The following is a 27,381-nucleotide window of genomic DNA, read 5'->3' on the forward strand; positions in this document are numbered from 1 at the left end:
CTTTAGCTTTTTATCTCAATGAGCATAGAATTCTGAACATATGAACTGTTTTAGGCCTACTATAATATTATAGTATTATTTATTTCAATAATATTATTGTAGCCTATTATTTATTTATTTAGTCATATTTATCAAATAACAGTTATTGAGTTCTGTGTATGTGTAGAACATAGTCCCACACAGATTCAGTGTGCAGGTGTTACAGATGTTGTTCAATCTCTGCATATTTCAGTGTCAGACAGGAAGAACTGAACAATTTGAAATGCAACAAACTTTTATTAAACATGCATTTTATAATTTGTTGCAACTGTCCCCAAACCTATCAGCCATGACAGAGCATCATACTCTGGGGGTCTAACTGTGCATGTGCAGTATGAGTGTCATCACTCTAGCTTGTTTCTGATTGGAGAAAAATGACATGTTGCAACTGTCCCCGGTCTCCCCTACTTAAAATCAATCTGAGAACAAAGAAATTTTTCAAAACAAGTTTTAGCTTTATTTCGTTTTGATTTTCCCTTCTGGGATTTGATCTGGATTTCCCCCTTTGGGTTAAAGTGCAATCAGAAACAACAAGCCAGAAAGACAAGATGGCAGGCTCTGCCTTTGTAAACAGTGAAAATGTAACATAAAAAAAAAAAAAAGAAAAGAAAAAAAAAGAACTTGCATCACAATAAGTGTATTGTGATTGACAAAACATTTGGTAACTAAACAGAATTTTATTAAGTTAAGTGACAACACAATGTTTACATGGTTCAATGATTGGTATCCTACTGTTTTTATTATTGCTTGACACAAATTTCACAATTTCAATTCAATTCAATTCAATTCAATTCAATTCAATTCAATTCAATTCTTGTGATTTGATTCTGATCTTGATTCAACATCGATTCCTTTGGATAAATATTATATCAGTAGATTTATGATCGATCGATTTTATTACATTTCGGTAAGTTGAACTGTATCTTTCAAATTACCTATTGATCATTTGTGTTTATTTACTATTAACTAGTAATAAAGAGTAACAGATGATCGGTTCACGTGTCGCTTGAACTGAGATCTGTCAGAGATCTGTCACGTCACATTTACAAGCGCCAAAACTGTGTTTATTGTTTGAATTTCGTAATTAAATTGACAGAATCTGAGAGCTGAGATATCAATAGTAACTTGCTCTGTCTTGTCTGTCGGTGTCAGTCCTCTTTGCTTCGTGATTTTTCTCTGTGTGAAAAAAATGGATGTGTGGCGTGAGAGCGTGTAAAAAGTGACAATTCGTGAGAGTTAGTCCTGCAGATTCAGTAAGTGTTTCAGCGGGTGTGCTTGTGCTGCCGCGGTCTTGTTCATTGCCATGTTTTTTTTGTATCTCTATGGCAAACGCTGAGCCCGTTCGGAACTACGGGAGCCCAGAGGGGAGCGTCGGCGGATGTTAAAGAGAAAACCTAATGTCATGTTGAGGTGTCAGTCTGTGTCGTACTTTGATATATTTTTTTTCTCAGGTCATATTTCCTGGTAACCTGATTTGACCCAGTGTTTACAACCTTAAAAAAAAAAAAAAAAACTGAATTTAATTTGACAGAGATAATCATAGGAATTTGTATCTTGGAGCATTTGATTTAAAACCATTCGGGACTGAGGCCAAAAGATCATCTTTTAAATATATATATATATATATATATATATATACATTTTACATCTAAAAGAAAAATGTTTTAAGTAGTGCTGGGAAAAAATTAATCGCGATTAATCGCATCCAAAATAAAAGTTTTTGTTTGCATAATATATGTGTGTGTACTGTGTATAATTATTTTGTATATATAAATACACACATATGCATGTATATACTTAAGATTTTTATTTATTTATATATAAATTATTTATATTTATATATAATATAAATTATGTATAAATGTATATACAGTATATACATGCAAATATTTCTTAAATAAATACATACATATGTGCTTCCTGGTATATAAGGCAGTGTGCGATTACTCACATTAAGCTTTCGCTTCAGAGCCGAGCGAACTTTGTTTCACTCTGCTCTTCAATCATCGTTCCTGGGTATCAGAACAAGAGGGTTCCTGTTCGTGTGTTGGTGTGATGGTGTGTTCCAGCTGAGGTCTCCTTAAAAGAGTAAACACGGGTGTAACGTTGCATCTTTTTAAAGATGTCATTCCACCCGTGTGTTTCTGGATGTGGTCGTTTCCTGGCCCTGTCTGACAGCCGCGATCTCTGCCTCCCATGTCTGGGCCGTAAGCACACTGAGGTGGCGTTCGTTGATGAGTCATGCACCCATGACCATCTCGATTAGGGCTGCACGATTTGGGGAAAATGTCATATTGCGATTATTGAGGTCAATATTGTGATTGCGATATAATAAACAAATGGTTTCATGAGTCAACTTGCTTGGTTCTCAAGTCAAATGCACACACAGATTAGTGATAATGCTGAAATGTGTATTTCTCAACTCAAACTAGAAACAACAACTAAATGCACTTTTTTCAAATTAAAATAATAATTTTGATTAATAATTTTGTTAATTGCGTTAAATATTTTAACGGGTTAAACTGGTTAAACTGTACAAAAATGAATGCATGCGTTAACGTTGACAGCCCCAATTTATCTATTTCATAAAATCGCAACATTTTGCGTCATATAATCGCATAGGCTTGACATCGCGATTGCCATTGCGATATGATTAATCGTGCAGCACTAATCTCGATGTTGAGATCAAACTAAGATACCTCGAAAGAGGTGGAGTCTCTTCTGACCAGACGTCGATCGCTGCATTTTAGGGCGAGCTAGAGTCCTCTGGGGATGAAGATTCAGCTGCGCTACCTCCTTCGGGGAGAGTAGCGTTGTTCGAGTCCGACCCGTAGCTGACTGCCATGCTTTCCGTCGGGCTTAAGTGGAACCCTCCACCGTGTCCAGAACCTTCATGGTTGGACAATTGGTATCTCGGGGCGGGGCAGGGCATGCTGAACAGCAGCGTTCTGCTCCAGTGCCTTTCTTCCCAGAAATTGAGCGTCAGCGTCAGTTCTGGCAGGCCAGGTTATCAAGACGCTGCTAATGCTATTGCTTCAACACTGTCCCACCAGCTGATTTGCTCCAGCTGAGCTGCATTAGCTCGTTAACTCCCCTCGCTGCTCAATGGCCAAGCTCAAACAAGGCGCCCTATTTAAAGCACATTCAGTTTGCTCATACATGCTTGCTGCTCTCTACTGCTGATTTGTACGTACGCTGGTAAAAATCACTCATGTTAAACGTAAAAGTACTGATTCTACTCACCCTATTGTCTATGACTTCCGCCGCTGTCGAAGAAGAATGGCAAGACTCTTCTGAGGAAACCCGGCCATCACCACTCCAATCGGACCAGGGGCAGGATGCCTGCCCGGAAGATAACGCTACCGTTCGTAGGAGTTCTCGGCGGTTGGCAAATAAATCCTCGTCTCAACCATGCATCGGCGATTGGCCCGTGGCAAAAATACTGGAAACCCTATTTACAAATGACATTCAGCCTCCGCGTGGCGCCTCTCACGAGGACCTATTTGTCCTCCTCTGCGATTCTCTAAATATCCCAGTTGAATCTCCGCCGGTGCCTCCTCCCCAGTCCTCCGGAAAAAAGCACACCTCGAAGCGCAAAAATCCCGAGATGGCCTGCAAAGCCCCAGCACAAAAACGGGCCAGCTGCTCTGTTCGTCCGGGTCCAAGTGCTTTTTCATCAGATGATCCAGTGCTTATGGCACTTTCTGATATTCAATCTTCTCTCCTCGACATGTCCGCTAGGATATCAACACTGGAAGACGGCTCCCTTTCTAGACCTTCCTCGACCCCCGTCTTGCTCAATCGTCATCCACCCCGGCTTCAACCACCGCTGCTGTCTCCGATCCGCGCCAGCCTCAAGTTGATGACGTCACCATGGAATTTGTACCTAAAAGGACCCTAGCAACCGCCGTACCTCTTTCCACTGGCTCGCCTTTTTTCCCACCAGCTGCTGCCATCTCTCATCAGCTGAGGGGACAGATATTGGCAGGTAATGACATTAACCTCGTTAAACTCTTGCTGGGCTCCGAGCTGTGTGAACGGCGTATAGTAGACTGTGGTGACGTACAGGTCGAGCTAAAAGATGGGGACCCTAGACTTTCAAAAATTCTAACTTTTCCCGAGTTCTGTATCGCATTTGGAGTTTATAGGGATGTTATTTGTGAGGTCCAACCAGCGCGCAGAGCCGAACTAGATACCTATCTGGCCATAATTTCTGATCTAGCTCTCTCTTACGGTGGGGTTCTGTTCTACGAGTATCACAAGTCTTTTTCTGCAAAGGCAGCTATGTTCATTCAACGCTTTAATCAGCAACTAGACTGGTCCGTGATTGATCTCGCGCTCATAAGTAGACACTTCACAGGTCACCAAATTCTGTCCTGCTCCGTTTGCGGCTCTCTCTCGCATTCTACTAATCTATGCTCTAAATCTAAGCCTATTTCTTCCATGTCTCATCCCGGCCCGAGCCATAAATTTGGCCCCCAGGTGAATAACTTTGGTACTCCTATTTGCTTTAATTTCAATGAGAATATTTGTAGGATGCATAATTGTAAATATTTTCATGTTTGTAGCTACTGTGGGAACGCCCACCCAAAGTCTGTGTGCCCGAGGAGAACCCGCTTCATAAAAATGGAGCGAAAGAAATAAAACCATCAACTCCCATTAACGTCCCCAAGCTGGGACAGGCGTTGAGAAAGCATCCTGACCGCTGTTTTGTGGATTATTTACTGACTGGTCTTGTTCAAGGGTTTTTGCTGGCCTGCTGCATTTTCCTGCTGTATCTTTTCATTGCCATAACCTATTGTCCGCGTCTCAGGAGCCGGAAACTGTGGATACCTTGCTCGAGAAAGAGGTTAAGAAAGGATTCATGATAGGCCCATTTGATAATTCTCCTTTCCCGATTTATAGGGTAAGTCCTATAGGGGTAGCCACTCGAAAATATTCGGGTTAAAAATGTTTAATTATCGACCTTTCTGCTCCCCACAATGGTTTGGCTGACAGCATCAATAGCCTTATTCCTTTAGCCCCATTTTCTCTGTTTTACAACACTGTCGATGATGCCATCAATTTCATAAAAAAGGCAGGACGTGGAGCTTGGCTTGCAAAGGCAGATATTTCCGATGCTTTTAAAGTTATGCCATTGCATCCCTCACAGTGGCATTTGTTCGGCGTCCAGTGGAGGGAAAAATTGTATTTTGCGGTTAGACTCACTTTTGGCTGTCGTATCAGTCCAAAAATATTCGATACCTTGTCTGAGGCTTTGTGCTGGATTCTTCTTAATAACGAGAAATTATCCTTCGTCCTTGATCTTTTAGATGATTTTCTCCTGGTAGATTTTCCTTCCAAAAAATCTGACTTTTCTATCTCGACTCTCAAACACACTTTTTCTGAATTAGGCGTTCCTCTCTCGGAGGAAAAGACCGTGGGTCCAGTCAAAGTCATTGAATTCTTAGGCATTTCTCTCGATTCAAATCGCATGCAAGCTTCACTCCCCCTCGAGAAATTAGCTCGAATAAGACAAGTTATGAAAGTCGCAAAAAATTCAAAATCTTTTTCAAAAAGGGACTTGCTCTCTCTTTTGGGGCACCTTAATTTCGCAATGAGAGTAATTCCTCAAGGCAGATCATTTATTTCCAGGCTTCTTGACCTTTCTAAATCTGCAAAACCTCTCAGTGATATAGTTACTTTAGACGCAGGATGTAGATCTGAGCTAAATTTTGGTCTCTGCTTCTAGATAAATGGAATGGCATTTCCTTTTTTCTTAATGATTTCATGGAATCATCTTTAGCTCTTAATCTGTATATTGATGCTGCACCTTCCATAGGGTTCGGGGGAATTTTTAAAAACGAATGGTTTGCGTCCGCCTGGCCAGAAGAATTGCGTTCCTTACCTGCCGGTGATTCCTCGACAGCCCTATTAGAATTGTATCCGATCGTCGTTGCATGCATTCTGTGGGGTAAACACTGGGCTAGGAAACAAATTATGTTTTACTGCGATAACGAAACGGCGGTTAATATAATTAATAAGAGACGTTCATCCGTCCCGTTTATCAACAGGTTCATGAGACGTCTTACATGGCTGTCAGTTATGGGGAACTATCATTTTCGTGCAGAACATATTCCCGGTTTGAATAACCAAGTGGCCGATTCTTTGTCTCGCTTCAATTTTCAGAAATTTCATCTCCTGTGTCCAGCTGCAGCACAATCAAGCCTGGGATGCCCGCCTTTCAGCCAAACCATTCTAGATTGAATAACCCTCTTCGATCCTATATGCATTCTGCAGTACATGCGGGGGGGTTTGGCTAGTTCTACATTAAAATCGTATGACTCTGCATGGTCTTATTTCATCAGTTTTTGTGCTTCTTTATCTGTAGCTGCTCTGCCTGTCAATATATCATATATTAGTGCGTTTATAGTCCACTGCTTCGAGGATCGGAAACTGCAGCCTTCTTCAATCAAAAGTACGGTCGCTGGCATTCAATTCCATATGCGCTGCCTGAATCCATCTGCTTCCAGTATTTTGGAAAATCCTTCCATTCGCCTTTTGCTGAACGGGATCAAGAGACAATCTCCTCAAGGCAATGATAAACGTCTTCCTTTTACTCTACCTTTGGTTAAACAAATCATATCAAAATTACGGGATGGGTGTTTTGGGCCGTACACCGATCAGTTGTTAGAAACAGTCATTCTCACAGCCTTTTTTGGTTTTCTAAGGGGTGGTGAAATTTCTTCACGCACTTCATGATCACCATTTCACATTATTTTTAAAACATTCCAAAACTGATAAAAATTCTAAAGGCGTAATCGTGTACATCTCTGAGTCTAACACTGTGTTTTGTCCTCTGATTTCCATGTTGTCCTATTTGAGGTACCGCCCCAGTGCTGATCCGCAGGAGCCGCTGTTCGTCACGCAGGCAGGGAAAACAATGTCCAGAACCTGGTTTTCTTGTCACCTACGCCTCCTTTGCCAATTCTGTGGACTGCCCCCGGACCGCTATACTGCTTATTCTCTGCGCATCGGCGCAGCAACAACAGCGGCAACATCTGCTCCGGTTTTAACCCTTAAAGCTATGGGGTGGTGGTCTTCTGCTGCTTACGAACGATACCTCCGTCCCGACGTTCGGGCTATTCTTGACGCCCAGAAAGCCATGAGCTCAAGTCTCTGATTGTTTCACTAATAAACGCATTTGTTCATTACTTTGCAAGCGCTCTGCTCAGTATAACTCCCCTGGATGCACTACCAGTGTTTAATTCCTTCATCTAGCTCGTTTCTCAGAAGGTGGCTTAGTCATCTCTTCATAGCGCTTACACTGTAGACCGTTAAAACAGTTTAAGACAGATAATTCTAGGTAACAGCATGTTTTTAGCTATTGCAGTCTTGAATAGTCATTTCAGTAATTAATATTTTTACTATAGCCTAATATAAATCGCTAAATTAGGGCGGCTCAGACGACACCGTTCGAGACACTCAATTTCTGTTTTGGGGGAATGGCTCATCTAGTCAAATAACGTAATGATGATAAAATATTGCAAATTATCCGTATATATTTATAGATTACTAAGCATATAAATCGTAAAAATAAATCATCCTCTGTTCTCAGAGGATTGCCAGGTGTGGTTTTGTTTGGGGGATATTTTAGCTCTCACAGTCCTAAACTATGTGAGCGTTCCCTAATGCTGCTGCTGCTGCTGTCCTCTGACTCTCTGCTATTTCATGGTGCTCATGAAAGGTCAGAGGACTCCCTGAACAGAGCCATACCGCCAAATTTCAATTCAGGAACATCAACCTGTTTGCAATCTATTCAATAAAAATTCTTAAATTATTTTTATTGTCTGTGTGTTCTTGACTTAATGGACCTGACAGAAGTGCATGAGGAGGTCATAAAGTTGTGGAAGGCACCTTTTTCTGCCAGAAACTGCTCCGCTGCCTCCTCTACTCTATACTCGTCGAGGATGTCGACAAAGTTCGCTTTCTGGACTTGAAAAAATCTCGCTACTTGAAAAAATATGCATTGCATTAACCGTGCTTGCATTTTAATGCATTGTATTTTTAGGGCTTGCATTTTTATGGGCTGAAATTAAACATGGTTGTATATTTAAGCTGTGAATATTTCAATTCAAAACATTTCACACACATTTTTATTATTAAAAATTCATAACATTATAATACCTATAATATTCGACAGGCAATTTTCGGTCCATTTTACTTCACTTTACAAATTCGCTTCCACAAATTCAGTGATTCAAATTTGACAGAAAATTCAACATTTGACATCCGGGAACTGCAGGAATAGCAGTAGATTACCGATTCATAATCTCAATAGCTGTTAGTCGACCTAACGAGCAGGGTGTGCAAGTGGCTGTTAATGAAGACCAGAGCAACAGGTAGAGAGAGTGATTCATTCATAAAAATGGATTTACAGAAATAGAGCAAGTGGTAAGTATTTGTGATGAATATTAGGGCCAGTAGCTATATATGGAAAAGCTGATAAAGACACAAAAGCTGTGTTTGAACATTCGATATTTCTAACTTCAATAGCATTTGAAGAGAATGACTTACAGTCATAAAACCAACTGTAAAGTGTTCATGTAGGTGTCAGGCATGATGCACACCTTTTAGATAGATAATATTAAAATAAATATGAGCTTGTACTGAAAATATAGCAATATTTATGTGAGAGAATCCCCAGTTCTGTAGCACAGTGCCACGATATAACGTTAAGGAAACTAAACAACAGAGAGAAATATATGTCTACTACCTCAGATTTAACATTTAATCTGTACTAGGGTGACCATACGTCCTCTTTTTCCCCGGACATGTTCTCTTTTTGGACCTAAAGAAATGCATCCGACTAGGATTTCTAGATTGACCAAAATGTCCGGGATTCGGTTTTTGCTTTCTACAGTCGCCGTTCATTGTGTGCGTTTTTGCATTGCTTTAGGTCCCGCCTTCTCGCACGCCACCATTAGTCGGTTGGTCATGTACGTCACACAAGCATTGGTCAAACTGCATCTCAATCTTTACCATCAGCACCACGGCTTGTCAACAGTGGCACATGGTTCCTGAACAGCGTAAAAAAAAAGCCCAAATGTAAATTCACAGATGATTTACAGAGAAAATTCCTGTGTTTTCGTCTTGGTCGGGATCCATGTGAAGCAGAATGCATGACCTGCAAAGCTGGCACATACGTGTCAGTGTCAAATAAAGGTGCTAGCGACCTAGAAGCCCACATAAGGAAAGTTATACTTATTTTGCCATACAAATGCATATTAAAAAACGTATTTTATTTCATTTAATTTTTTCTTATGACAACATGCTTGTGATTTTCTATGTAATTCAATTTGGATAAAAGCCTGACCGAGTGTCTCACTTTCACGTTTTCTTTTCCTTGACTCTTCCGACTGCGTTTTCTTCATCGACTCTGCCATGATTCACGTCTGAAATGCGTGCTAGTGTCTTCCATAGCGGCTGCTTTTTATGTTGTTGATGTATGTGACATCGTGGCGTAAAGCAAGTCGTTGCTTTACTTGCTTTTAGCCAGACGAGCAGCACAAATGTGTTCTAAACGTCTTCTTCTGACCCCAATATAGGATCGCAAAGCCAGGAGAAAGATTTGCAGAAAGTAGGGGTGACCCCGAATAGTCGAAGATTCGATGCTTCGATTGGAGGAGCCTGATTCGACTACCGATCTCACGGTCGAATCTTCGCAGATTCGAGGTGTTATCGAGGATCATGCCACTTTGGCTATATGAGGGCGCTCAATGTCTGATTTCACGTAGAACTACCGGTTTTCTGTCAATACGTTAATATTCAGCCTATTATGATAATGCTGTATATAAAAATGTGCAAATGTATTTTTTAACGTGCGTGAATAAATCCAAACACCCCGTGACAGATTTAAGTTTCACTTTCAATCCGTGACCGACAGAGGAGCGTCTTGGCGGCAAGGATTTAAATCTTTAACAATGTCTGGGATAAGAAAATCTAAAGTGTGGATGTACACCGTCAGAAAGGATATTCTCCAAGGCTGGATTTAGCATCAGGAAAACCATGATCGCACTCCTGCCGACCAACGTTAGGTTTTCCACGGGACATTCTAAAATACTTAACGTGAAAAAAGCTTTTAAAACGCTTAAAATGCACTTTAACGTGTGTAACAGGTACAGAAAGTGTTTTAAAACATATGTATTGATTGTTATAATTCTCACAAAATTGTTCGTTTACATGCACCTGATGTGGTTGCCTAAGTGAGTTGAGTACGTTTCCCCTTTAATTGCTGTGATGTCACCGTGAGCCTACATAATTTCCTGTTTTGTCCCCTCCTCTTCCTCTTGGTATTGTTAATGCATGGAAGAGGTGGGTTATTTTTGGCTCCTGCTAATCCTTATTAATCTTTATTTTAATTGTTGCTTTTATGTCTATATCTTCGCTGCAAATTATGTGTATTATGTTATTTTACCTATCTGTGTGGTTATTTTTGTCATTTCACCCCGATTGAGATATATTTTTGCATCTGAGTCTAAATGTGAAACGAGAGCACATGTAACAAGTGTACATCACATTTGTTTTATAGATTTAAAGAGGGCGAATCTCACTAAGAGGCTGCTTTTATTTGTTTTATATCAGATCTCAGAGAGTAAAACCCAGTGAAACCGCCGCCTGTTGTCCCGTGTCTGTCTTCACAACGCAGAGAAAAGTGATTTTATAACTGGTGTCGCGAGCCACCGGTTACACGTGGTGCCATAACCCTTCGGATTTCGCATGATCGGCTGATTACCGATCGCCGGAGCTGCTGCTTCAACAGACGATGGTGTGCCGTGAAAGATCGCTGGATGTGAGAGTGTTTCGCTGATCGCGGAGGCCGCAGCTCATTTCATCTCGTCCGATCTCGTCATAAGTGTTCTATCTTCTGTTGCTCATATCACAGACGGTAAAGTTTGAACGGTTGCCTTTTACGAGGTGTGATGAAAAACTGTTTAGATTTTTATTAATGACGATCGCCGTATGGGCTTTGATATGTAAAAAAAAAAAAGAAAGGAAAAAAAAAAACGTTTCTTTTTTTTTTTTGCTGCTGCACGCTCCTCAATGACAGTGTTTTTGTGATCAAAACTGGATTTTTTTTTCTCTCTTTCTCCTCTTCTCCGTGCAAAGCTGTATTGAACTTTTTTTTTGCGCTGCTGCACACTCGATGACTGAGTGTTTGTGATCGTCACATACTTTGTTTTCCTCCGTGAAACGTCACACTGAACTGTTTTGAGAGTCTAAATGAGTATTTCTTAAAACTACACTTATCTGCATATTAAGTGATTTCAGTGTTTTTATTTCCATTTTCTGAAACTGTTATTACATTGATTTATTTTTATTTTTTTCTCTATTCAAACTGAGTCATGTTTGAGGACACTGTTAGTCAGGATAATTATAGCCCTGTGCAACGGCCTAGTGCCATGTTCCCAGTAGGCAGGGGTAGTGGGGCTGTTCTTAATCGTCCTGACAATATGTCTGGAGTTTCACCTCGATGTTTTGGGAGAGGGAGGACATTCTTTAATGCAGAAATTGACCATGTACTTACATCTGATTCAGCAATTGGTGCCTCTGTGAGCCCCGCTGCTTGTTCTACCCCTTTTGCACGCCCTAACACTGATCGTGCAGTTACCCCTGAGACTTTGGGGAGTATTATTTCTGATTTGGCACAGAAAATTGGTGAAAGCATTTCAGCCAGTCTCAACTTAACGCAACAGCCCAGCCCAGTGCAATCTAAGTCAAATGTACAGCATTCAGGCGAATGTTTTGATGCTTCTAATTTGAAAGTCATTGTCCAACATGATGTTGCGCCTCCACCGTTCTTTAGAGGTGATCAAAGTGATTCATTTACTGTACATGAATGGGAAGATTTGATGTACAGTTATTTGAACAGAAAGAAATGCACTGATGAAACTGCCTCTGATCTCATTTTGAGCAGGTTAGCTGGAAAAGCGAGAGATGTAGTCAAAGTGTCCTTGCGCAGCTTCCCCGGGCCGACTGCTGCAGTGCTCCCCACCACCGTGTTCGATATACTGAAGCGCAATTTCAGTGAGTTGATGTATTCAAATATGCCTATGTCTGACTTTTATAACACCCTGCCTAGGGCGGACGAGAGCCCAATGGACTACTGGATACGGCTTAATAAGCGATTGATGTGGCTGATGAGTGTTTGCGTAGACGGAACAAGTGTGTTGAGGACCCTGCTACTGAAGCTGTTATGATGTTTATCTCACACTGTCCAGATCCTGGCCTTGCTTTGTCTTTTCAGTTCAAGCCTGCTGAACAGTGGAGTGCTGCTGAAGTTCAAGAGCGACTGGATAGTCATCGCAGGACTCTGAAGAGAGCTTTTGCTAGAACTTCACGCTCATTGCCTATGTCTGCTTGCCATCAGAACACTGTAACTGTCTGTGACGATTCTGTGTCAAGTTCTCCCAAACAGCCTGAACTCTCAAGTCAGATACCAAGTTTAGCTGGTCAGTTGAACCCCAACGCTGCTCCTTTTACTCCTGATGCTAGTATGCAGCAGTTGGTTGGCATGATGGACAAAGTTTTATCTCTCTGCACTGCTTCACTGTCCTCGTCCACCCCAAACTGTCCTGTCAGAACTTCAGACCCCAAGCCCAGTCTGAGCTCAGCATGTAGAGTATGTCAATCTAAAGAGCACACTACACATACTCATTGTATGCGCCAGAGGCTTTGTCGTAACTGCTTCAAACCTGGACACTTTAAGAGCAATTGTCCTAGGACGACAGGCTTTGAGCTGCCGCCTTCAGCCATTCAGTTAAACTAAATAGCCCATGTGCGGAGGGGGATAACATGGGCAGTGGCGTATTTCCCCTAAAAGATGAGTCAGACCCACCTGAGATTTTTGTAAATAGTTGCAAATTGTTGCCACCCGACAAAACAGTGTTGTATGTGAGATCTCAGAAAATTGATGGAGCTAGTGAACTCTTTTATGCTCCTGTGACTGTCGGTGGCCAGTCCGTGCTGAACGGTATGTTAGATTCTGGCAGTATGGCTTGCACACTGAGTATGGAAAGTGAATCCAAGTTGCGTGCCGATGGAGTTCTCCTTCAACCCTCAGTGATTCCTGGTAATGTGGTCCTGGTGGGCTGCGGTGGCCTGACTACTCAGCCTAAGTGCACATATGACCTGGAAATCGAAGTCTACGGGTTCAAGTTTATCGTACCAACCTTAGTAGTGCCTGGACAGAAGGATGAGTTCATTATCGGCAGTAATGTAATCAAATGTGTGCTTCAGAAGATGAAAGCCGAAAAGAGATACTGGGAACTAATTTCCTGCCAAAACAGCAACCCTGAGTGTGAAGAATTTCTTGAGCTCTTGAGCGGTGTTTCTCGTTGGTCTGGTCCCCAACAGCCCGCTAAGCTCGGCACAGTTAGGCTTCGTCAGGCCGTTACCTTGCTTCCCAGGTGTGAGCACCTTGTCTGGGGAAAACTACCAGCTAACACTAATGTCTCCCCAGGAAGCTCCGTCATCGTTGAGCCCACTACGTCACGTTCAGTGCCGCGTCATGTTCTTGTTGGACGTGTGGTGACTCCTATGTGGGGTGATCGATGGGTGCCGATGAAGATCTTAAATCCCACCCAGTCTCCAATTACTCTTCGACGTAACGCTAAGCTGGCTGATGTGTCTCCTTGTTTAGCAGTGGAGGATGTTACAGTCTCACAAGATGTGTGCAAACCTCAAGTTTCTGATGCAGCTTTCCCCAAGTCTATTCCACCTGTTGACCCTGTGCGGTCACTGCACGAGTATGGTTTGGAGGACATTGATATCGAAAAGTGTGAGGTCTCAAAGTCATGGAAGGAGCAGTTGACGAGTCTTATCGTGTCCTATCAAGATGTTTTCTCCAGAGACAGACTCGATTGTGGAGAGGTGAAAGACTTTGTCCACCGAATTCATCTGAGCGATGAGCGTCCGTTTCGCCTGCCATATCGCCGAACCCCTCCTGCCCACTACCAGAAGTTGAGAGAGGTACTTTCTGAAATGGAAGAGAAAGGCATCATTAGCAAATCCGTCAGCGAGTATGCATCTCCTTTGGTAATGGTATGGAAGAAGGATGGATCTCTCAGAGTCTGTACGGACTTTCGCTGGCTTAATGCGAAGACCATTAAGGATGCTCATCCTTTGCCTCATCAGGCAGACTGCCTGGCTGCTCTAGGAGGCAATCTTTTCTTCAGCTCTGTTGATTTGACGTCAGGATTTTACAACGTCCCGCTCCATGTTTCTGATCGTCATTACACAGCATTCACAACACCAATGGGCTTGTACGAATACAACCGTCTTCCCCAAGGCCTGTGTAACAGCCCAGCATCCTTTATGCGCATGATGCTCAGTGTGTTTGGAGATCTAAATTTTTCTAGCCTCCTTTGCTATCTAGATGATTTGCTGGTTTTCGCCCGCTCTGAAGAGGAGGCTTTGAAACGCTTGGAAGTAGTGTTTTCACGGTTGAGAGCTAGTAATTTGAAGTTGGCTCCGAAAAAGTGTCACTTTCTGAGGCGCTCCATCAAATTTCTGGGCCATGTGATCAGCGGATCTGGAGTTTCCGTGGATGAAGAAAAGGTAGCAGTCATTTCAGCCTTTCAAAAGAATGACCTGATGAAGGAAGATAATGTCACACCTTCGCCAAAGAAACTAAGATCATTTCTGGGCATGGTTTTATATTACCAGAGCTTCATCCCTGGCTGTACACGTGTCGCAAAACCATTGTTCAATTTGACGGCTGGTCAAAAACGTTTGGCGAAAGGCACAAGTAGCCGTAATCGATCTGGCACTTATCGGGAGTTGTCTCCCCAGGACTGGACTCCTGATTGTGATGTCGCCTTCGAGGAGTTAAAGAGAGCCCTTGTCGAGAGCGTGGTCCTGGCACACCCTGACTTTGAGCGTCCATTTATTCTCTGCACTGATGCATCGTTGGACGGCCTAGGTGCAGTACTTTCTCAAGTTCCCAGTGGTGAGGACAAAGCACGTCCCATAGCCTTCGCCAGCAAGTCTTTGAGCCGCAGCCAAGCCAATTACCCTGCACACAGACTAGAATTCTTGGCCCTCAAGTGGGCAGTGTGCGACAAGTTCAGTCACTGGCTTAAAGGTCATGAGTTTACCGTGTGGACGGATAACAATCCCCTTACCTACATCTTGACAAAACCTAAACTGGATGCATGTGAGCAGCGCTGGGTTTCAAAACTTGCCCCGTACAACTTTAAGATCAAGTACGTTCCTGGAAGGTTGAATGTCGTGGCGGATGCACTCAGTCGTGACCCGTTCGTCAACCCAGTGAGTCAGCGACTTCTGTCCGAGCCTTACTCTGAACTGTTGAAGTATGTTCACAGTGTGGACGATGATTCTGTACAGAAAACATTCCATCTCACGTGCCAGCCACAGACACTTGAAACTGAACTCAATCTAAGCTCTGAGATCAACTCTTCCATGACTTCTGAGGATGTGTCGTCTATCTTGTCTGTCTGTGATGATTGGGATTCAGGAGCTGTATCCAGGGCAACATCCTTGGCTGATCATTTGACAACTTTGATTCCCGACTGTCAAGATGTACCCCATGCTTTTCCATTGTCTGAACTGCAGTGTCAGCAGCACAAAGACGCAGTTATTTCGAGGGTGGCTTTCTATGTCAGCAGGAAGCGCAGACCTACCAGGCGTGAGCGTGCGAATGAGGATTTGCTAGTTTTGAGGATTTTGAGGCAGTGGGAAAAACTCTGTTTGCTTCATGGCATCCTGTATAGAGCTGTCAAAGATCCGCTCACTAAGCATAAAAAGTTTCAATTCGTCCTGCCTGCCTCTATGAAACGGCAAGCACTCTCTGGTGTTCATGATTTGGCCGGTCACCAAGGTCAGCCACGTACCCTGTCTTTAGCCCGCCAGAGGTTCTATTGGCCTGGGATGGAACGTGATGTGCGTGATTACGTCAAGACTTGTGTCCGTTGTGTCCTGAGTAAAACTCCAGAGCCAGCAGCAAGAGCGCCCTTGGAGAGCATCAAGACCACTGCCCCATTGGAGCTCATCTGTATTGATTTCTGGTCTGCTGAAGATAGGAACAATAAATCTGTGGATGTCTTGGTAGTTACGGATCATTTCACCAAGTTAGCTCACGCTTTTCCTTGCCGGAATCAATGTGCTAAAAGTGTTGCCAAGAAACTGTGGGATGGCTTCTTCTGTATCTATGGATTTCCCCAGCGTATCCATTCAGACCAGGGTGCAAATTTTGAGAGCGAGCTGATAGCAGAGCTTCTTGATATTGCCGGCGTTGACAAGTCACGGACCTCACCGTACCACCCAATGGGGAATGGTGGGACTGAAAGGTTCAACAGAACGTTAGGTAACATGCTGAGATCGCTTCCACCCAGATCCAAGCAAAAGTGGCCACAGTTGGTACAAACAATGACATTCATGTATAACTGCACTGCCCATGAAACAACTGGGTTTGCCCCTTTTTACCTGATGTTCGGGAGGGTGCCGAGATTACCTGTTGACCTTATGTTTCAAAGCGTGCTTCGTGATGAGTCAATCTGTGATTACAATGACTATGTTCAATCTCTTGTCAGTGATCTAAAGTCTGCTATGGCGCTGGCCCAAAAGAACTCTACTGCAGAACAAAAACATCAGTCTGATCAGTACAATAAGAGAGTCAAAGGATCGCCTCTGTCAGTTGGTGATCATGTTCTTATTGCCAACAAAGGCTGTAGAGGTAAACGGAAGCTTGCCGATAAATGGGAACCCACCATGTATTCTGTTGTTGCCTCCAAACCTTCACTGCACATTTACAAGATCCGTGACAAATCTGGTCATGAGAAAGTGGTACATCGGAATCTATTGTTGCCAGTTAACTTTCTTCCTTTGCCTTCAACTGAGTTTTCTGTTGGTGAAAGTGCTAGTGGTGGTCCTTGTTCCACACCTTCTCAGTCTATATGTGATGTGGTTGAATCAACCTTACCTGTCACTGATGATTTGTCACATGCTGAGTCCATGTCTGTCATTTCTCACATTGCTGTTTGTGATGATGATCGTACTGCTTCTTGGGTCTCATCCCATTCTTCTCAAACTGTTTCTGAAGCACAAAATGAGTTTTCTGTTGACCTTGACACTGTAGCTAGTGCCTTTTCTACTGTTCCTGTTCCTGTTCCTGACAGTTCACGTGATCCTTTGGTTGACCATAACTCCGACGATCGTTACACTACCAGGTTTGGTAGAGTACTTAGACCTGTTCATAGGCTGATTGAGTCAATGGTTCAACTCGAAACCTTACTTGGTGTGGAGTCTGTATCTCCTGTTATTCATGTATAGGTTTGTGTATTGTATTACACGGTCTCTGGTAATACCTCAACCAAAATGTAATCTTCTCTATTTTGTGTATATTAATCCTGTTTATGTACCTGGTCTGAGTTTTTTCAAAGTGTAATGGGCACTTTGTGTATGCCTACAAAATGTGTCGAAGTTTGGCCAACTTTCTCCATATTTGTATCCCTTTTGGTTGGGTAACTTCCTATGTGGTGTCTTCACTGTTTTTAAAGTGTGGACCATGTAATTCAAGTGACCAGTGTTTTATTTGTTATACTCTAAGAATTTTGTGTGAATTCTGGGGGGTGAGTGTAACAGGTACAGAAAGTGTTTTAAAACATATGTATTGATTGTTATAATTCTCACAAAATTGTTCGTTTACATGCACCTGATGTGGTTGCCTAAGTGAGTTGAGTACGTTTCCCCTTTAATTGCTGTGATGTCACCGTGAGCCTACATAATTTCCTGTTTTGTCCCCTCCTCTTCCTCTTGGTATTGTTAATGCATGGAAGAGGTGGGTTATTTTTGGCTCCTGCTAATCCTTATTAATCTTTATTTTAATTGTTGCTTTTATGTCTATATCTTCGCTGCAAATTATGTGTATTATGTTATTTTACCTATCTGTGTGGTTATTTTTGTCATTTCACCCCGATTGAGATATATTTTTGCATCTGAGTCTAAATGTGAAACGAGAGCACATGTAACAAGTGTACATCACATTTGTTTTATAGATTTAAAGAGGGCGAATCTCACTAAGAGGCTGCTTTTATTTGTTTTATATCAGGTATGTTTCTCTGTATTGCTCTTGGTATTGTTAATGCATGGAAGAGATTTAAAGAGGGCGAATCTCACTAAGAGGCTGCTTTTATTTGTTTTATATCAGATCTCAGAGAGTAAAACCCAGTGAAACCGCCGCCTGTTGTCCCGTGTCTGTCTTCACAACGCAGAGAAAAGTGATTTTATAACTGGTGTCGCGAGCCACCGGTTACACGTGGCTAATGTAGCCTACACAGTACACACTTTATTAAGAAACCATATGTGCAGATAAGCAGATGAACCCAGAATATGAACGAAATATGCGTTCCTCAAGCGTTTTCATATTTTAATTAGGACATTAAGTCGTTAAACGTTTTTCACGTTAAGTGTTTTAGAATGTATTTTATCCGCGCGCACAATTTGAATAGACTCCAATGGACACAGACAGAGTGAAAGACTGGATTTGGTCTCTCGATCAGGTAGGGTACAAGTGATTTCAAAACTTTTCAGCTGGTTCTAATTTGATTTTTGGATGCTGTGAACATTTTTAGCTAAAAAGACTGCCTCCAGTTTAGCATTTATTGTTGTTTCTGCAGTTAAATAGACAAAGTTGAACATTCTGGCTACTATCGTTATTTTAATAATTTCTTTATTTTAATTTTATTTATTGATCTGTCAGGGTTATCTAATCTAATTATTTGTGGCTTGTGTTTTGAATATATGTTCCCCCTGAACTTTAGGCATTTTGCTCACATTTTCTCCTCATCTTGTGACTTGTGATTTATTTCGTTTTGTATTTTTATTTATTAGAAAGGTATATTCTGTTCTAATTTAATTTAGTAAATTAATTGTTTATCTTTTCGGTGCATCGATGTTGTGCTGTACTTAGAGCCTGCTCGCACAGGTAATTTAGCCGATTTAATTTGATTTGCATGTGAAATATAAATCCTGTCTGCAGTGTGGCCTTTCTGGAGTTATGTTATTTCTTAGTTTTATTGATCCAAAATGTTTTTATACATTTTCTTCTATATCTTTGTGTGATTTTTTTGAACATTGCGGCTTTGGAATGTTAAAGCCCCGCTTTATTAAAGCTTTATTGTATTTCTCTGTCTCAGGATTCATTGTGCACAGTCCCTCTGGTCCTCTGGCTGCTCCTCTGGGATCTTCAGTGATTCTGCCCTGTTATGTTGATGAACCTTTACTAATGGAGGATCTGGAGGTGGAATGGAGAAGGAACGAATCAGAGATTTTAGTTCATCTGTTTCAAGATGGTGAGAGTCGGCCAGAGTCACAGCAGCAGGATTATCAGGATAGAGCTCATTTCTTCACTGAGGAGATTAAACATGGAAACTTCTCCCTCCGTCTGGACAATCTGAGAGCTGAAGATAAAGGAGAATACACATGTACAGTTCACACTCAGAAGGAGTCTGGAAAGACTGAGGTTCAGATAAAAGATGTTGGTGAGTCTGAACTGAAATGGATCTTCAGAAATACTTTGAGTGTATGTGATGTTTACACAGTTTGTTCTTTCAGAGCGTTTGCTAGTCTCAGGATCAGATCGGTCCATATCTGCGTCTGTGGGTGAAGACGTCACTCTGAACTGCTCTGTAGACTCTCACATCACACCTGAAGACTTTGAACAGGTTTCATGGAAAAAAACTGATGAAGATGAAGACATTCTGGTTCTGCTCTACGAAAACAACGAGGCTTTTCCAGATTCATCAAATGAGCGATACCGAGACAGAGTTGAGTTCTTCACTGCTGAAATCCCCAAAGGAAACTTCTCTGTCCGACTGAAGAGCGTCAGAACTGAGGATAAAGGGGTTTACATGTGTGAAGTGTTTGCTGGAAGAGATTCAGCCAATGCAACTGTAGTGCTGGAGCAACTGGGTGAGTCATAAAACACTAATACACAAGTGTAATTTAGTTCATTATTTACATGCATATAGCAATGTTAAGAACAAGGAAGGAAGAAGACAGGGTCAGCTGACTTGGACTTTTGCTTTTATTATGCCTTTTTCAATAGACAAACAAAACAAACTGGAACTGAACACTCTTCCACAAACGTTCACTTTAGATCAAAGCAATCAGCATCTCCGTTCACAGCGGGCAACCATTCTCAGCTCACACGAGTCCTCAGTCCAGTCTCTTTTTCTCCCCGTTTCCCGGCGGCTTTTATCCGGTCTCTACACGCAAGTTACTGCAACAAGACACATGTATTTGTTATTTTGCACTTGACCTATTTACTCACCACTCATCTCCTAACTCTCTCTCCCGCTGCAGACCTCGCTGAACCACGACCCCCTCGCCACAGTCCAGTTGTATATACAGTTTATTAAGATTCAAAATTTATCAAAGTGTGGTGGGGCGGTGCAATTTTGAGACACAAGCCCAAGTTTTTACTAGTAAGAAAGTCCAACTACGCCACCCTAGGAGTTAACCCCAGGGAAAATACTCATGCCATCTTTCCTTCGATTGCAACCAGTCGTCCTGTCCCTGCAGCTAAAAAACACCCCCACAGCATGATGCTGCCACCACCATGCTTCACTGTTGACACTGTATTGGACAGGTGATGAGCAGTGCCTGGTTTTCTCCACACATACCGTTTAGAGTTAAGGCCAAAAAGTTATATCTTGGTCTCATCAGACCAGAGAATCTTATTTATCACCATCTTAAACTCCATGTGGGCTTTCATGTGTCTTGCACTGAGGAGAGGCTTCCATCGGGCCACTCTGCCATAAAGCCCCGACTGGTGGATGGCTGTAGTGATGGTTGACTTACTACAACTTTCTCCCATCTCCCGACTGCATCTCTGGAGCTCAGCCACAGTGATCTTCTTCTAAAGATTCTTCTTTACCTCTCTCACCAAGGCTCCTCTCCCCCGATAGCTCAGTTTGGCCGGACGGCCAGCTCTAGGAAGGGTTCTGGTCTCCCCAAACGTCTTCCATTTAAGGATTATGGAGGCCACTGTGCTCTTAGGAACCTTAAGTGCAGCAGAATAATTTTTTTAACCTTGGCCAGATCTGTGCCTTGCCACAATTCTGTCTCTGTGCTCTTCAGGCAGTTCCTTTGACCTCATGATTCTCATTTGCTCTGACATGCACTTGTGAGCTGTAAGGTCTTATATAGACAGTTGTGTGGCTTTCCTAATCAAGTCCAATCAGTATAATCAAACACAGCTGGACTCAAATTAAGGTGTAGAACCATCTCAAGGATGATCAGAAGAAATGGACAGCACCTGAGTTAAATATATGAGTGTCACAGCAAAGGGTCTGAATACTTAGGACCATGTGATATTTCAGTTTTTCTTTTTTAATAAATGTGCAAAAATGTCAACAATTCTGTGTTTTTCTGTCAATATGGGGTGCTTTGTGTACAATGAGGAAAAAAAATTACTTAAATGATTTTAGCAAATGGCTGCAATATAACAAAGAGTGAAAAATTTAAGGGGGTCTGAATACTTTCCGTACCCACTGTAAATAATACCGGCAGGGCTGAGGCTCCCAACGGCAGGAATCAATGTAGAGTTCAGTTTTACGAGGCACACGTCCACATGCACGCACACCCGTGCAGTCTAATCACACTATCACACACTCAAAGTGTACACCGCACACGATAAAGAAGAACCACCACCACCACAAGGAGGAAGAGCAATCCACCCATGAGACCCCAGCTCCTGCAATAAATAAATAAAAAAAGTGTAAGAAACTATAGAAATGAACATAGAAATGGCAATATGGACATCGCTAACGAAGCAAGTCCTCACAACAATGAATATCAATAACAAACAGAAATACAATAAAACAATAAAACCTTAGAAGGATCAAATAGTTGGTCACCTGAGATTACTACAAAACAACTTGAACTCAGTAGATGATCACACACAAATACAGTTGCATTAATAGATGATTGATCACATGCATCCAGAGCTATAACCAGTTAATTGGTTTTACAAAAAAAAAAAAAGAAAAGAAAAAGCACATCAATTCAACCAAGCCAGACAAACTTTACTTCCACAGAAAAAAAAAAAAGAAAAAAAATTAAATTGTTTAAATCAAAAGAAAAGAAACAGAGGCCAGTTTAGCTCCTATACAAGCGAAAAGAGCTAATCAGGCCTTCCAAACAAGCCAGAGATGTGAAGCAGGGCACTAAAACACCACGATAAGAACCAAACAAGCAGTCCCCTTTTATTAATGGTGATGATCGCGTCTGTATAAACCGCAGCGCTTTAACAGCACGAAGACAGCAGCAAACAATCACGGCAGAGAACGAGAGGGAGAATCCTATAACAAACACAAAAGGAGATGTTACCAATCATAACACTATCCCCACTCCCAATTATAGTTGCGTTTAAACACTTACCATCAGGATATCACGCCAGATAACATGCTTTATAGACACGGATTGGTCAGTCATGCCCACGATAACACAATGGGATACAGGGAATCATGCCTATTTAGTACGCCAAGAGAATGTTACCATACCAGCCCTATATAACGAGCTCTTAACAATAAACACCTGAGAGGCGAACAGTCTTCAAATCCACTGAGCAGTACGAAAGAGCACAAGCACCAAAGCATAAAGCTGCACTATGATTAACATAAACACGATTTAAAGTTATGCACACCCCAACAATTTCAAAAATCATCACCTATTAAAGCTGTAGTCTACGATGTTGAAAATCGGTCGAGAAAGCCTGAGACGTTTGGGAAGTTTTAAAAAACTCATCCCGCCCCTCCACACACACCCCCCTCCCCTCTGTGCTACCTGATCCCTCCCACCGGGAAACGACCTGAACAACGTCACTCAGTCAAGCTGTGATCACCGGTAGTAAACATCAGCGCATCTTGTTCAAATTCCGATCGGCTCGAACAGAAACCCGCTAGGCCTACTGAAATATATTCAAGCACTTCAAGAAATATAATTACTTTGATCCGTGATAGGCGATGCTAAACAGCTAACATTCCAATGCCGACCGGCAGCATAAGCATGTTGTCAGACTGATAAAAAGCTATTTATGTAACACCTCACACCATAAAAGTATAAATAAATGCTTACCTGCTCAACAAAAAGTCAGCCGTGTCAGCGTCGGTTTTTTCGGTTTGTTTTTTCTCCATTGCTGAGCTGATGCTACTTTGCTAGCTACCATAGACTGTCAGCTGCTTGCCCGCGAAATTTCCTGTCGCAGGAGGGGGACGGGGTGGGGTGCGGTGGGGTGGAGACGTGAGCGTCAAGTGGAGCGGGGGATTGGATGAGAGCAGTTGACCAATGTAAGCTGTCCGGCCGGCCAGCTTACATTGGTCAACTTCTCTGCAGCTGTACACCCAATAGAGTGAATGGATTTTTTTCATTCTTTTTTCTCTTCATATTGTTAGGATTGTACTGTAGAACCATAACCAGCATCTAAACGAGTTTATTAATAATGAACAATCTTTGAAATCGTAGACCATAGCTTTAAAACATAGCAGGCTTACCTACAACCACCGTCAACACGAGCAAACAAAAGGGGAAAACAGATGTGACACATGCCAGGTAACAGCCAATCAGCCTTTACAATAGAAGATACTACTTGCTGATTGGCTAACGCTACTGTCAATCACCTAATCCCGTTACAAAAGTGATTTTGATTTATTCTGATGAATTAATTTATTTAAAGGACAATAACTAAACAGCATTAAAATGCAAAGAAATGAGAGTAGAGTGTCAGTTCCTCTGAGATCAGATGAGTTCACACAGCTAATAGCAGCACACACAGTTTAGGATGGGGATCTTCACAAGAGACACGATAGACACATGTTAGCTGTAACTTCAGTCACACACAGTTTAGAGAGTAACTTCTCTCTATCTATCTCTAACTTCAGTCACACACAGTTTAGAGAGTAACTTCTCTCTATCTATCTCTAACTTCAGTCACACACAGTTTAGGATGGGGATCTTCACAAGAGACACGATAGACACATGTTAGCTGTAACTTCAGTCACACACAAAGCACAGTTTAAACCTTCCTTTCATTTCTGTTTTTCATAATACTTGCATGAAATTATTAAAAGGACAGTTTTGGCTTGTCAAATAACATTCAAAACATTCAATATATTGTTTTAATATCTATATAGTTTAGTTTTTTTATCATATACATTTTTTATTACGTTTATGATTTGCTTTCGCATTGGATACTCTGCAATTATCTTTGAATTTAAATGACTTTAACAGAAAGACAGAAATAAACCACTACTCCAAATTATGAAGACTATGTTTTTATGTTTAAAAACATTATTTAAAATTATGTTTTATTACGAGAAAGAAGTAAAGGATGTAATATTTCATAATTCTGTAGGTTCAGTATTCAGGTGTGTGCTGCTCTATAGGAAAAGCCTGACTGCCCAAAAGCACTTCGTCTATGTGTTATTGTCCAATCTCCTCTAGATGAGTTATGATTTTGTCTAATAAACTCATTAAGTGGAGCTGGAGCCATACCGTGCAAAAGGCTATACACAAGAAAAATATCTGCAAATGTAATAATATTTTCCTAGTTTAAAAGATCATATTTAATTAAAATTTTACAATGATGATTTACATTTAGACCTTTTAATCAATATTTTCAAAGCTTGCTAAAGTGTGGGTTAGTATTTATAATTAGCTATAAAACAGTAGAAATCTATTTAATGTCTCCTTTTAGCTAAATGTGTGTGTGTTCTTACTTCATCATATCTTAAGGACAAATTTGTGCAATATATATAAGGAACTTTGCTCAATAACAGCATTAATAAGTGTGTGTGTTTGACAGGTTTCTCTGCTCTCCACATAATAATGCTGATTCTCTGTGTCTCTGCATCTGGATCTGCACTTCTGCTCTACTGGCTGATCTACTGCAGATCTCAGACTGAAGGTACACATATAACAGGAACATATCCTGATTTATTAAGTGGGAAATGAGTTTGAACCTAATAATAATAATAACAGCATCATTTATTAAGTGGGAAATGAGTTTGAACCTAATAATAATAATAACAGCATCATAATAATTAGTGTTTATTGAGTGTGTAAATCTAACAGCTGCTGCTGATTTTACTATACAAAACAGTTTTGTAAGAAAAAATTATGTGGACGTTGAAGATCTCAAAAATAAGTTTATTACAGCATAGCAGTGGCAAGGTACCCAAAGCACCTTGGGTTCACCGGCGTCAGAATGAACCCAGAACATCCAAATCTCAAACCTTTTATCCTGTTACAGTTTACAACTCTTAATGTAAATTAAGTTGCCCTTGTTGTGACAGCTGTGGTCTGTATGTTAATGAAGTTGAGACACCCCATTGTCTGAGAAGGTTCTCTGTGTCCCACACCCAGTCCCATTCTACAATTGACCATTTACTCAGGATGTGATCACCCCAAATGGTCAAGAAACAATATAACTTGACTGCCTTAATCTTTAAGATAATTAAGCCATTTTGGGGATGAGCTCATTCTAAAATATATTTAGGAGTGGAATCTGGGTCTACAATTTCTTACAGTTTAGAAAATGTCAAGAAGTCAAAAGTTTGTTTTAGATGACGAGTTTAATTAATGAGAGCTATCATTAGTTATTAATATTTTGACAAATACAACACCAAGATGAGATAATACATATATTATAAAACATAAAGACATTTGTGGTAGCAGCTGTTAAAGTATTGTTGAATTTATATCATCAAATGTGTTACTAGTAGCTAAACTCAGGAAAACTATAACAAAATCTACCTATAGAACAAACCATTTATGTCTTTCTGACAGTCACAAAACATCTGGCTGTACTGTATATGCTGCTGTATTTACTGTGATTAAAACAGCCTAGACAGAGGCTGATAGTGAGGTTATTATTCCTCAACATTTACCTCACATCTGAAATGAAACGTCTTTTCCTTCTCAGGTTTGATTGTGCAAAAATCTTGCAACCTTAATGTTCATCTGGGAGATTCAGTGGTTTTTCCCTGTCATGTTCCTCCAAACTTACTAACTGAGGATCTGAAGGTGGAATGGAAAAGAAGAAGAAGAAACTCAGAGACTTTAGTTCATCTGTATGAAGATGGAGCAGAGAAACAGCAGCAGGATTATCAGGATAGAGCTCATTTCTTTACTGAACACATTAAACATGGAAACTTCTCCCTCCGTCTGGACAATCTGAAAGCTGAAGATGAAGGAGAATACACATGTACAGTTTACAACAAGAGGGATTGTGTGTTTTCAGCCAAGACAGATGTGGTTCTGAGTAAGTAAACCGATACAAACAAATCAAACTCAACTATTAATAGTTAATCAACAATACAATACAGTACAGAACAGGTTTCAACTGGTTTGATTATTCAGTGTTTTAGTGATGCATCAATATTACATGTTTGAGTTTCTTCTGTGGAGAAGATTTATGAGTCCTTGTTCTAAGCATGCCCATTTGCAATGGCACACTGGATTGGTGTCTGATGATAAAACTAAGAAAGATGCTTGTAATACTCATGTTGAACAGCTATCGGCATATCATGTACACTATCATTTCGAACTTCAAAGTACCAATTTATAGAGACCAAACATGCCACACATATGATTTAGTTGACCATAGTATGCAAAGTCTGAAATATTAACCCAATAGAGTTTACAAGAATACAAAAGCCAACTATGGAGCTAGAATTGTGTCTTTATTACATGCAAGAAAATAAATGATCTGAGAGGAAAAAAAAAGTTTTAGAGAAAAAATTATCACACTGATAGCAAAAAAAAGCATTTCATGAGAGAAAAAGAATATTTGAGAGAAAAAGTTTTCATACCAATAGCAAAAAATAATATTTGAGACTAAAAAAAGTTTTGAAAGTATTTTCTCATAGAACATAAAAAAATATAAATTAGAAATTTTTTAAATTATTTCTGAGAAAAAAAATCTCTCTCAAAATACTTTGAAAAAAAAAAAAACTCTCAAATATATATTTTTTGCTATCAGTGTGAAAACATTTTCTCAAAAAAAAAAAGTGTTTCTCTCAAAACGCCTTTCTTTGCTCGATACAATTTCTTGCTCTCATGTCAGGATTTCGCTTTTGCTGTGAAAATTGTGTCATGGGCGGGGCCACGTTCCTATTGGCCAGTCGGGTGAGCATCGTCTTGTCTTGGGAGTCGAACTGAATCATTATACCATTGTTCGGTTCACCGGCATAGATGCCGCCTCTGCCTTAGTTGAACATATAATACTAGGGCTGTTTTCGACTAAGGATTTTCATAGTCGAATCTGATTCGTTAGATTTT

At 41.0% G+C, this 27,381-nt stretch overlaps 1 protein-coding gene across 1 annotated transcript in view; it reads left to right on the top strand.

Moving 5' to 3' along the window:
- Positions 1-27,381, top strand: part of LOC308686326 (uncharacterized protein) — a gene marked incomplete at its 3' end in the record, with an annotated part of 105,006 nt that overhangs the window by 19,808 nt on the left and 57,817 nt on the right. Inside the window, exons 2-5 of the mRNA XM_081394723.1 lie at positions 19,236-19,580; positions 19,654-20,010; positions 24,905-25,006; positions 26,024-26,362. Of these exons, the coding sequence (XP_081250849.1) occupies positions 19,236-19,580; positions 19,654-20,010; positions 24,905-25,006; positions 26,024-26,362 (1,143 nt within the window). The remainder of the gene's footprint in view (positions 1-19,235; positions 19,581-19,653; positions 20,011-24,904; positions 25,007-26,023; positions 26,363-27,381) is intronic.

Source organism: Scardinius erythrophthalmus (genome assembly GCF_964197995.2).
Source record: "Scardinius erythrophthalmus genome assembly, contig: HAP1_SCAFFOLD_150, whole genome shotgun sequence".
NCBI lineage: Eukaryota > Metazoa > Chordata > Actinopteri > Cypriniformes > Leuciscidae > Scardinius > Scardinius erythrophthalmus.